Below are 13,366 nucleotides of genomic sequence, written 5' to 3'. Positions count from 1 at the left end.
GGTTTACAGTTGCTTTGCTTTCTAAATTATGACCCTTTCTAAAATTTTCCTTTTCTTACCTTAGAATTTTCTTGATTTGTTCATCTGCATTTTAATAATCATAACATTTGTGAGACCCCGACTTTGGGATTACAGCGTTGCAGTTATAACAAAAACTTAACTAAAACTAACAGTGTTGCAGGCTCAACTGAAACATATTACAGTGTTGCATATGGTATAAAGCATTTTAAATGCAAATAGAATATTCATTTAAAATAGCACTATGATCCTGATGATTTTGAAGATATTACTCAGAGTGTGGATGAATACACAATTGGAAGAGGAGAAATGGAGGATCTGTTCATTTTATTGATAATCCCAGCCATGTCCTGTTCAATTAAGTCATTTAATTGATTTAATTACTCAAAAACCTATTCCAAAGGCAGGTTCAGATGCATCGTTGGCAGCCAATAATATCAGTGCAACATCAAAGCTCAAGCTTATACTTACAGGAGCTCTAAATGCGGGCTGATGTGCAGCAATTTCAAACATACAGCAACCAAAAAAGCAATAGAAACGAAAAACAAAATTGTTTCTACTCAAAATCATGGATTTGAGCCTGTAATAATACAACTATAAGATTCTAGAATTCTTACCAAGCGACCAATATCAGATTTATAGCCATAAGGTATATCTGCAAGGAGCTCAGGGCACATGCATCAACTGAGGTATAAGGTCCAAATCTCGTTCCTAAACCAAATATTGGCAACACACGCTGAAATTTGGACCTATCAAATTGGGCAAAAATCCAATAACATAAAGTTAACTTTTGAATATATTATATGCAACCAAAATTAGTTAACTTTCGCAAAGAATTATTGTGGTGCGCAAAAGCTCACTCAAGACACTCTGAATTATAAAAAATATATATATATATATAACTCGCAATTTTTTACCTATACTTGCAGTCATAGTCAAAAATAGATACTTTAATTAATATTGTTTTTAAGTCAAATATATACGAATAATGCTATACTTACCACATTTTTGTACCACATTTTTATACCATCTCACGTGTCATTACATCTCACGTGTCATTACTTTATTCGACAGAGTTTTTCTTTTTCTTTTTGGGTTTTTTATTTTATTTTTAGTATCCAATGTATGAATGCTATGTAAGTTACCACATAAGATGGTATGAAATTATGGTATAAAAATGTGGTATATCTAGCACTACTGAATGTATACACTGGATTACCTGGATTGAGTGTGTGCCTAGGCGACCAAGGCCTCAAATTTTGACACAATGTACAGAATGATTAAAAAAAAATTATCAGCCTAGGCTAGGCTAGGCTAGCCTTAGGCCTTAATTTTCGTTGAGCCGCCCTGGGCTTTAGTTTCGATTTGGTTGTATTTCATTTTGGGATGTTTGGTTTTTCTGTCTTCGGTTTCTGGTCCTCGTACTTTTGTTTGGTTTGCCTTCGTGGCTTTTGTTCTAATGAAGCAGCTATTTTTCTTGGCCAAAATACAAAAAGTCAAATATATACACACACATACATGCACATACCAGTATGAACGGAATATACGTTAAAAATTGTATATTCAGGCAATCTAGAAAAGGTTAGTGAATGTTGACAGATTTGTATATATAAATAGTTCATTAGTTCGTAATCTTGGCTTTATTGCACTTGATTTTTTGTCAGCAGATCGACTCTGATACTATACAACTTTTTGCGCAATAAAAACAAGTAGTACCTCACAAGCTAACTGTGTCGTGCATTGATTCATTGCCCAAAGGCAATCATCTCTTTTTTTTTTTTTTCTTGTTTTTTAAGTTAGGAAGAAAGATTCTATTAGTGCATCTAGAAAACATAAACAACTAGGTTCAAGTCAAACAAATGCTATTACTTGGGACTTAAGAAAGCTTGTGCATTTTTCTGTTACTGTTACCTAATAAAAAATTACAATATATAATTACTCAGTTGCCGCTTCGACTAAGAAAATTATTTTTTTTACAACAAATGTAAGTAACATGTTTCTATTACGGACTCTCCTATATCCATCATGTGATTAGTTATTGAAAAATATTTATTATATGTACTCATTATGGAGAAGAATAATGTATCTTATATTAAGTTTTTTATGGTCATTACAATTGTGCAAAATATAGTTGAATCGCACCTAATAGTCTCGAGGGCATTTGACACCTATAAAGCCATTGAAAAAATTGTATAAATCAATCTAATCACGCAAAGTATTTTAATGTGAATTTTTATAGGCTTTATTGCTTTTTATTTAGTTTTAATTTCGGGGCTTTCGTTTTGTCAGAATATGATGTCAACACATTTTGATTGCTTCACTCATTGTTTCAACTAATTTCCAGCCACACTCACAATAATGACTATCAATCACTCTATGCATATAATTTGTGTAATAGAAGTGTTTGTTTAATAAAATAATATATGACAAGTAAGTTTGTAGTTTGTACACAACTTTATTAAGACCATGCATGCGTCTTCATTCTTCAAGCACAACCATACAAAATTACATTTGTACCAGTGTATAAAACTGTTGCATTATTTGGAACCTAAATTTAGGACACTTAACAATATTTATCATCATAAATGTTAAAAAAATCTTAAACTTCTAATTGGCTTTTTTCTCTTACAAAATAAATAAATAATTCTTTACTAAATTAAACAATGTTGCATGCTTTTTATAGTGAGTCTAAAAGCAGACTTTATTCAGCCAAAAAAAAAAAGCAGACATAATAAAAAGAAAAGTCCCGAGTCACACGCTTCAGCCGCAGCTCACGGCGTTGAAAGAGAAGATTCCGTCGTCACTTCTACGAGACTACCAAGCAACAACCGCCGTGGGCCCCACCATTCCTTAATTAATAATAATAGTAGATTAGGGAGAGTCAGTCAAACCTCTCGAAAAGGCAACTCTCACTTTTTTCTATGATCATTTTTTTTATTTATTAATCCTTCCTCGTAGTTTCCACTTCCTTTTTGGTTTTCAGCTGTCACTGTCTTTGACCCATTAAAAAAATAAAAAATTATGTCGCCAGCTCGGACGGGTCCCACCGGATCCCACACATGTGCCCCAGTTCTTCATAGTACAGGTATATTATTTTTTCTGCGCGATGTATTGATGATATGATTGTACACGTGAATTATTATGGCAAGGGCTCTTTTTTTTTTTCAAAAAAACAAAATCATTTTATTGTTGGTCAAAAAAATCCTTAATCGAGAATGAGCACCAAACTACCAACCAATGAGTTAAATTTCGTTTTTTAAGGTTATGAAAATTTTAACACTAATTTATCAATTTTTCGATCATATTTCGCCGAAATTTAATAATTGGGCGAAATTTCACTAAGTCCAGTCATCTCTCAATCTGTCTTCTCCTTGCTGACAGTGACTGGGAGAGAGAGTCACAGAAAAAAGAAGAATGAAAGAAAAGAAAAAGGAAAGAAAAAAAAAAAAAAAAGGGTTTAGCCATTTAGGGTTGATTGGAGTTTCGGGTCTTTGGACAATTGGAAATAAAAAAAAAGAGTTTGGGGTTTTGTTTGACTCTTTTTGGATTTTGTTTTGTTATTTTTAAAACTAAAACCATAATACATTTCTATATATAAAATAATTAAAAATATTTTAAAAAGTCTAAATCCTAATATCTTATATCATATCTCAAAAAATTTAGAGTATATAGGGTTTAGTATATAGATTATAGAGTATAAAAAGTATCAAGGTATATAGAGTATATAAGGTTTAGTATTAGGTTTTAGTGTATAGATTATAAAGTATAAATAATATACAAATTTCATTTATTCATTATATTAATTTTATTTAACAGTATTTGCCTCCAACGCGCATTATATTCATTTTATATCACATGAAACCTACTATATAATTTGGTTTTTTCAATATTTTTTATCAATGTAGTAGATAATATGTTAAATAAATATATGGTAAAGTTTAATTCAAAATTTCTGTATTTTGATAACAATTTTCGTCGTTTCTGTCTAATTTTTGTCGAAATTTAAAAATCTTCGAAATTTCCGTTAAAATTTCCATCGAAATTTGCTAGAAACCCGAAATTTTATTTCTTGCTACCAACTACCAACAATGAATTAGCTATTGATTTATGTATTCTTATTTCCAATATTGAACTAAGCCTCAAATTTGAAGTTCTACTTTTATAATTATTGGTATAATTCTTAATAAAGAATGAATGAAATAACAGGGATACTAGTGTTTTAACAAAATGAAATGTTTCAAAGTACAAATATGATATAAGAAGGGTATTTGTGTTTTAAATTTTCAATTTAGTTATATAACTTTGACATATTGAAAAAATTAAAGTTTAATCATTATAATATTTATTATTTGGAAAAAAATCATATATATTTTTTTTTAATAAAACCCTTTTTTTTTTTTTTTCTAAATATAGTCTTTTGACTATTGCTTTTTGCCTATTGTCAAAGAAATATGTTTTTATTTTTTTTTAGTATAGAATACGAGTTCACCTCATACTTTTTTAGAATATAGAATGAAGTTTGTGGAGGTTGCATGTTAAATTTTAATTCTGGGATTTTGAGTGGAGCCCAAAATCTTAGAGTTAAAACCTAATAAAAAACAGATAAACAAGCGCTTGAGGAATAAGTAAAAATGCATTACTGAACACTCGAAAATGATAATCGAGCACTCGGCGCCTGATATGTGTGTAAAAAAATATAAACTAATGGACCAATATTATGTACCATGAAATAGTTACAATATTATTGCATTTTAGTTATAATTTTAAAAGTCATTAGACTTTAGTTAGAAAATTGTAAAATTAAATGATCTTGATGAAAGTCTTCTTATTATAATTGTTAAATGATAGGATAATTATTGTAACAAGATACTAACAGTAACACATTAAGGTACTAATTTCTTCTCTTTTTTTTGGCCACAAGGTATTAATTTCTTAACTTGTCCAATTAACTATGATATACTTACAAAGTTAAAAGTTTTCCTTTATTTCTCATATCTCACATTTCATTTCTGATCTACAAATATAAATGTTATAAAAGGTATACACAGTTTCAAGTCCAACAAGAAAACAAATGAATATCTCACAAACTTGGTATTATTTTGGGCTTGCCAAGTGCCCCCATTTATCCCTCGCGCACATGCAGATACGCCATCAAAGCACTGTCGTTTTGCCGTATATATCCTCCACGTTTCCGTCATTCGCTGGGCATTTACATCCGGGTCCACTGGGCCCCACCGCCACGCAATTCCATCGTGTGGGCAGAAAGACTTTCAATCGACCCATGTCATCCCCACGTGGGACCCACGTCATGTCCCTGTCACTTGGGGCCTTGGGAGGTATGATTGTCAACAGCCCCACCGCCACCACCGACGACCACCAACTTGTCCATCGAATGTGACGACACGTCGCACACACGTCCAGCACTTACGTGGCGGGTCCCGCCTCCCCAACGTGGCCATGTCAGCTCCGACTCGATCACAAGTGTCCTCACGCGCTTTGCCGCGAAAGTCCCGTCGTGCGTGGCCCCCTTGGATCCTCTGGCCCCACCAACTCCTCCAGTTTTTGTTTATTATTATTATTTTAAAACCCTAAATTAGAAGCAGTAAACAAAAGAATTGTTAGTTTATTAAACCCGCCACAAAAATCCACACCCCTAACCACCAACAACCAACTCTCACTCGCCCCTCCATTCGCGCGTGGTGTGAACACGACCAACGCCGCGGTGGTGTTCTGGGATTCTAGAACGGGGTGTTTGGTTTGGGCCTTTTTGGGTTTTCCTTTCCGGGATTGGATTGCGAAGCACGTTTCTCGTGGATACCCGAAACGCTATAAATACATAAACTCTAATTTCGAGGGCTTTCTTTCTTTGAATCTTTTTCTTTCTCTCTCTCCCAATTTCGCTCATTGCCTTTTCATTGATTCGGTTTACGTTTTCCCTTTTCTAATTGGGCGCTTGATTCTCGATTCTCCGTCATTTTCTTTTTCACTATTCCTAAATTTTCTACGCACTTCTTTGCTTGCTGATTTTAGGTGAATACTACAATCGTTCTTGTTGTTATTATCTGTTTGGCCGCCGAGAAAATAAAATCTCTTTTTCTGAACCGAGCTCGTGTTCTTTCTGAGTGGTGTCGTTGATTTTCATTTTATTTCTTAAAATGAGCTGGGATTAAATTTTAGTCAATTCTGAAGAATGCTATTTTCTTTTTTTGTTTTCCCCTTTTATTTTCCTCTGTTTTCTTGGCTGCCAAACAGAGCATTTTGCATTTTTCCTTTCCCCTTTTAGTTCCTTATTTCGATAATTTTGGTTTTTTTGAAGGTCTCTGATTCCGCTTCGAAGACTGGTTCGCGTTTCGGATTAAAACTCCTCAATTGGGTTAGGGTACGTCGCCGTTTTGTCTTCTTTATTCTTCTTCTACTAGTTTATCATTCTTTGAGAAAAGGTTTCAGTTTCGCACGCAATGCTATTTGAAAATCGAATTTCAGAGAGTGCTTCTTGTTTTGTTAAGAAAAAAGAAGCCTTTTCACGCTCAAGGGCTTATTAACGAATTGGGTTCTCTTAATTTTATTACGAAATATGAAATCGATACCCCACTGCTCGTGTTCGTTTAATAAGGGATTATTTGTTAGTTCAGTTTCTCTATTTTTATATTTTTCAGTTTTTGTAACTGCAAAAACAGATTCTGTCGACATTCTCTTCCGTAGAGCTGTTTTCGGTTGAGCTGATGTGATATTTTCGTTGTTTCTATCTTTGATTTTTTACTCCCCTTTGCTTCTCTTGAAATGATTGGTCAAACGTCGATTCATGTCGTAATCGCGTAAACTATACTAAAACTTGTAAAAGAGAAGAATAGTCGTAATCGTTGAAGTCATATATTACCTTTGGCTTTGGGAATTTTGACCTTAAACAATAATTCTATTCTTGGGTTTGGTCTTGCCCAGAATGTAATTATACATTCTCTACGCTTTCCATGCTTAAAAAGTATGTAATCTTTTGCAAATTTATTATCTTTCTTTCTTTCTTTCTTTGGTATTATTTTTTGGTGGTCACCTTTCTCCTTCCATCTATGTCGGTCTATTTCATACCTCAATCTTGTGTGCTGTGTCCATAGGTTTTAAAGATTCCTTGTTTCTGTGTAGGCCCTTTTTTGTGTGGTTATATATGATATGTTCCCCTCCCCACTATGTGTGGGACAGGGGAGCTTTTTTGTGGTATGCAACTACCAATCACATGTTTTCTCTACCAAATATCAGCTGTATGTCTAGTCTCTAACACTGAAACAATTTCAAATGTTGTATTCCCTGATTGTGTATAACGTGGGTGATTTTATAGATCAGCATAGTTTCTTTTATTCTCAAGGTTCATCTACATTTTGAAACGGGCATGAATTTCCAAGTTATGCTCCATCACTCGCATACGGTTAATGTGAAGATATAGATGCTAAGTTGTATAGAGTTTTGAAATTCTTAAAGACATCACCAGTAAGTAGGGTCATAAAGTGGAAATACTGCTTATTTTCCTTTAGCTTTTAGCATAATGTCATTACAAAATTTGCAACCATCAAGGCATTGTGATAGCTGTCAGAGATTGCCTGAAAGTTTGCTTCATATCTTAACAGATCTCTAATTTTTATAATATTGGTAATATTCTGTAGATATTATAATCTCTAAAAATTGAAAGCTAATGTAATTCCTCTCCAACCCATGCAGCTATCAGTTATTTCCGCTGGTTGCTAAGGATATGACAAGGTACAAATATTTTTGTCAAATATACTAATAACAAATTTTCATTCGTCCTTCACTAATGATTTTTTATTTGTTCATTAGATTTAAGGAGCCTTTTGCTAGATAGCAGTGACCAGAAGACATTGAAATAGCGGTTTTTCATTGATTACTGCTTTGCATCGGCGTGGGTTACTTGTTAAATTTTGCTTTGTACTACGTGCTACAAATCTGGATCCCATGGACCTGAAATCAAATCATACTTCTCCTGTTCTCACCGATCCTGCACCCTTAAGCAAGTCAAGACTTGGTGTACATTCCAGTCTGTTGCCATATTCGCCTCCAGGAGCAACTTTTTCTGCAGGCCTATTCCTAACAATCCCTAGGAGGAAGACTGCATTTCTTGATGATGTTCGCTCCAGCTCTTGGCTCGATGCTATGAAATCTTCATCACCTCCTCACAGAAAGCTAACGAAAGATGTTAACAATGAGTCTGCAATGACTGATGCTGATATTGCTTATCGCACCTGGATGGTAATAATTATTTCTTCGTACAGTTTTACCTCTGAGCCATTTTCACAAATTCTGAAGAAGGTATTTATGCAGCACTCCACATCTTTCTCTCTAATCTTGCAGGTTAAGTATCCTTCGGCACTTACATCTTTTGAGCAAATTACTAATTATGCCAAGGGCAAGAGAATAGCATTGTTTCTGGATTATGATGGGACTCTCTCACCAATTGTAGATAACCCTGACTGTGCCTTTATGTCCGATGCTGTAAGAATATCTAGATTGTGTATATTCTCCGTCTAAAACTTAACCCTTTTCTGCTTTCACTCCACTTGCTCATCAAAGATGTTTTCATCATTGCAGATGCGTGCGGCTGTAAAAAAGGCGGCAAAACATTTCCCAACAGCAATAATTAGCGGAAGAAGTCATGACAAGGTAATTGCTAGTTGGTGCCTTCAAAAATATCATGATACCCTCTTTGGCAGTCATAATCATCTCTCTTGGTGCTTGCTTATCTTGACTATTGGATGTCCTATTCCTTGTTCTATCAGGTATACGAGTTTGTAGGATTAACAGAACTCTATTATGCGGGTAGTCATGGGATGGACATAATGGGCCCTGTTAGACAATCTAAAGTTGAGCGCAGAAACTCATGTAGGTCTACTGACAAACAGGTGATTGGCTACAAGCTCTCTCTCTCTCTCTCTCTCTCACTCACATAAAATAAATATATATATTTGATTGTGTTTGTTTATTTACTTATTTTGTTCTTTTATTTTTTGTGAATTCAGGGTAAGGATGTCAATTTGTTCCAGCCTGCAGCTGAATTTTTACCTATGATTGGAGAGGTCTGTAAATTTCGTATCTGCAATAGTGTGCATCAATGCAATACACCATGAGTTCCTTTTTTCCTTCTCAATGAAATTGACAAAACAGCATTCTGGTTTTTTGCTTGATCAGGTTTTTAAATCCCTTGTTGAAAGTACCAAAGACATTGAAGGAGCTAAAGTCGAGAATAATAAATTCTGTGTCTCTGTACATTACCGTAATGTAGATGAGAAGGTAGTCCTTTTTCTAGAGCAGTAAATCATTGATTATTTATGAGTTTGTGGTGTTTCTTAACTTAGTAGACGGAACCTTTGTTTTCTTATTTGTTTACTTTTCATTTTACCTGTACTTATTTCACACTTTGTTTTTCAGAGCTGGCCTGCAGTTGCACAGTGTGTCCACAACATTCTTAAACACTATCCACGCTTGCGTTTGACTCATGGGCGGAAGGTATTCTTAAAAGCCAAATGCATGCTGATCTATTTTAATTTCAGTTTCTATATTAATATTCTGCGCTTATACTAGGTAGTTGATTCTTATTGCTCTTATTTTTGTTCTATTTGCTGTATTTGTAGGTTTTAGAGGTCCGGCCTATGATAAACTGGGACAAAGGGAAGGCTGTCACATTTTTACTGGAATCTCTTGGTGAGTATTTCTTTTGCTATTCATATATCATTACTGTTATAAAGTAGATTACAAGAAATCATTAAATTCCATCTTATTTTGTGCTACGTAAAATTTTGTATAGGTCTAAGTGATTGTGACGATGTGCTCCCAATATATATTGGAGATGACCGCACGGATGAAGATGCATTCAAGGTAAAATTTGAAAATGCTATGATGAAGGTGTTTTGATGGACTTGTGATAATCAACTGAAATAACTGAATGGACTTGTAACAGGTTCTGAGGGAAGGAAATAGAGGTTATGGCATTTTGGTCTCTTCAGTGCCAAAGGATAGCAATGCATTGTACTCTCTCAGGGACCCCTCAGAGGTACAATGCCTTTTTTGCTTTGTATTTAGTAATGTCTGGTCTAAGGCTCCTTTCACATAAGGGATTTCTGAGGCCCTGTATTTCGGTTCATTTATGTTTCTCCTGGTTGCTCTGGGATCAACGAAGATTCTTGCTTGTAATTTTGTGTAGGTGATGGAGTTTCTCAAGTCATTGGTGATATGGAGGAAGTCAAGTGCTCTATAAATACTAGATACTAGATATAGAGAAAGAGAAGAGAGAATATTCTTGACATGCATATACAATGAAGCCATGCAGCCTGATTTTTTTTGAGTTGTTAGAAAGTATATACCAACAAGTTTGGGTGCAGGAGGATTGCATAATAGACCTTCTATCAACCGTGTTGGTCTCTGGTTGTCTCTGCTCAAAGCTTCTTGCCATAATTGTAAATTCCTTGCTTCAAATCAAGGATGCCTTCATTTTTACCTCTTTCTTTCTCACATCTCAGTGTATTAATTATTCTTTTCTTTTTTTATCCATTCCTCTTGGATTTTGGTTCAAGTATAATATCTCCCTCCTGGGGTTCCTATAGATATCAAATCATTTGTTGATTCTTTTAATTAATAGAAATATATGATTATTTGAGGGCCCTATTGCTGAGGAACAATATCTTAATGCTGACAAGTCTATGATTACCACACTCATGTATTCTTGTAATAGAATTACACAACTTCAGCTGTGGTTATAAAAGAACCTTCACAAACCCACATCCTTCCATCTACTTACATCAACTTCAAAATTATTGGTCTGATTCGAACATAACAATCTGACTTGTCGTTGACAGGCCATTGGAACAAAGAGGCCCACTAAGGAATTTTGTTCTCTCTGGGCCCAAACGGAGCGTGTTTTCATTCAGAATGATTGGACTTTAGTACTAAAGGCTGGCCCATATGAATTTATCGGGTATATTATCTATATGCGTAAGAAATCAGAGCTTTTTTATTTTATTTTATTGGATTTTTTTTTTGGTCAATTATTTTATGGGATGCTATTCATTTTAAATAGGGTTAGGAATAGGATGGCCCATGAGTTATTGGTTCCTTTGGCCTGGCCTTTAGATACTATTCTTTGCACCACCACATATCACCAAATTGATAGGGCATTATTTGAAATGATTCTACAAATTTTATGATAATTCAATGAATTACTGTTTACAATGAAGGACCTTGAAGTAAGATTAAAAAGAAACAGATAAAAAATTTATTAAAAGCGTCACATGTTGCAGACCCAGTTCACATAAAGTTTCTAGTATAATCCACACCAATATAAAAGGTCTACATAGCCATCAAAAAGAGTGGTACAATCATGAAGATGACCAAAATTGTGAAAGCAGCACTTGAAGGCATGAACCATGAGAACCGTTTATTAGTTATTCATTAATTAAGCACATTGGAAATTCGCAGAAGATTAGCACACATAGTTGGCCATTATATATATATTTTTTTAAAATAATCGACCTATCATGACCTATCACTAATTGTCTCTTAATTAATATTAGAAAAAAATTACAATTTTGTCCTTCTAACATTTCTTATTTAGAAAAAAAACCTTATGACTTTTTTTTTCCAAATAAAATCTTTATCTTTTCTAAATAAAGTCTTTTAACCATTGCCTTGTTAAAGAAATATGTATTATTTTTTTATTTTTTGAGGGTATAGGGTACAACCGTACAAGTTAACTTCATACCTTTTAAAAATATAAAATGAGGTTTGGAGAGGCTGCATACTAGGTTTTAACTCTGAAATTTTGGGCTTTGCATAGTTAAAACCTAATATAAAGCTGACAAACCAGGGCTTAACAAAAAAGTAAAAATGTACTACTGATTACTCGAAAATGGTCACCAACCGCTCGGCACCTAGTATGTGTGAAAAAAATAAAAAATAATGGACTAATATTATGTAACATGAAATAGTTACAATATTATTGAACTTTAGTTTGAATTTTAAAAGTCATAAAATTTTAGTCAATATATTATAAAATTAAAGGCTTAAAATGAAAGTCTCCGTTAATATTATTGGGTAACTTTTATGTTTTCTGCAAATAGCTTTTTGTTTTTTGTTTTTTTTCTCGTTTTGTTTATTTGTTTCTGGTTTTGGTAAAGGAAACCGAGTCCACTGACAGACCCCATCACCGACTTTATGAGCTGAACCATTTTGTTTAGCAAATGGGGGTTGCTATCTTTATGCTTCATGTGCAACTTTTTACGCAGAAATAATTGGAGTGCTATTAAAACATAAAAATTACTGGATGGACACCCCATTATCCAAAATTTTTTAGATGTATGCAAAGGTGATATAAGTAGTCATCGACTGTTCATGACGCACACATGTATTGTGACTATGTTGGTGTTTGGATAAAAAATAAGTATCCAACATTGAAAATCTATGGATTTGCAATACTACTTTTAAGTGTATGTCACTAGCCTTGGACTCTATTTTGATAAACTAGCAGATCCCACTCTTAAGTCAATCTATTTTTCCACTAATTCTGAAGAAAAAATTTGATAGTATTGGACTTCTCATTTTTGGTGGTAAGCAACTTAGATCCATTCCTGGACGTACACTTCACAAATTAAAAATACATATAATTTGGGATTTTTTTTAATTAAAATGAAGAAAGTAATTATTATATAATGGACAAAACCGACTGCACAATCTTGTAGTTTTCATGATACAACTGAAGAATCCAAAGTAATAGCTAATCATATATAAAACTGAACTACCATTCCTCCCTTGTGCTTTGCAGAAATTCGAGAAATCAAACTAAGAGACTCTGAATGTTAGTTGATGGATGGTTATGGGAGATTTGGAACAAATGAATTAGGGTTTGTTGAACACATGCACCAAGATCTTATATATGCATCATAGATACTCTGATCGAAGACATATCCACATGTTCCCATCTTCGCATGATAGTATTTCAACTTCATTGTAGATCACTGTCGTTGTTTTCATCGCTAAACTGCAACAATCAATCCTAATTAAACATTAATGTCTATTAGTGAATTTACCTATTTGTATTTTAATGAACTAATTAATTTAATCAAATAATAACATCGATCCCACACTTTTCACTTTTCAGCCATGTTTTCCCATCAATTCTTGAAGTGGGAGATATATATTAAGAATATAAAATCAATTTTATAACAATCAGCAAATTGCAAATAATAACAGTTTTCATTTTCTTAAGGTGGCCATGGCACTTTATTGACCTCGGTTTGCATTTCCACATCATCCCCAGTCTTTTGGGAATAGTTGCCACTCAGAAGACCTCTTCCTC

The 13,366-nt window shown here is 33.8% G+C and overlaps 1 protein-coding gene across 1 annotated transcript; it reads left to right on the top strand.

The window, feature by feature from the left end:
- Positions 1-5,735: 5,735 nt before the first annotated feature.
- On the top strand, positions 5,736-10,678 carry ATTPPA (Haloacid dehalogenase-like hydrolase (HAD) superfamily protein). The gene is made up of 14 exons (XM_086235382.1): positions 5,736-6,048; positions 6,335-6,397; positions 7,726-7,764; positions 7,843-8,271; positions 8,374-8,514; positions 8,611-8,682; positions 8,799-8,921; positions 9,039-9,095; positions 9,208-9,309; positions 9,448-9,525; positions 9,651-9,720; positions 9,824-9,894; positions 9,977-10,069; positions 10,220-10,678. Exons 4-14 carry the CDS (start codon positions 7,978-7,980, stop codon positions 10,271-10,273), a joined length of 1,155 nt encoding a protein of 384 aa, XP_086091508.1. The 5' UTR covers positions 5,736-6,048; positions 6,335-6,397; positions 7,726-7,764; positions 7,843-7,977; the 3' UTR covers positions 10,274-10,678.
- Positions 10,679-13,366: the final 2,688 nt, after the last annotated feature.

This window comes from Dryas octopetala, chromosome 3 (assembly GCF_963921425.1).
Source record: "Dryas octopetala chromosome 3, drDryOcto1.1, whole genome shotgun sequence".
NCBI lineage: Eukaryota > Viridiplantae > Streptophyta > Magnoliopsida > Rosales > Rosaceae > Dryas > Dryas octopetala.
Note: the sequence above shows the minus strand (reverse complement) of the source record. Positions and strands in the feature narration are given on the sequence as shown.

Coding starts and splice junctions, on each gene's coding strand:
- ATTPPA (XM_086235382.1), top strand. CDS start 7,978: ATGGACCTGAAATCAAATCATACTTCTCCTGTTCTCACCGATCCTGCA. Junction 8,272..8,373: donor TTGCTTATCGCACCTGGATG/GTAATAATTATT, acceptor CTAATCTTGCAG/GTTAAGTATCCTTCGGCACT. Junction 9,721..9,823: donor ATTTTTACTGGAATCTCTTG/GTGAGTATTTCT, acceptor AATTTTGTATAG/GTCTAAGTGATTGTGACGAT.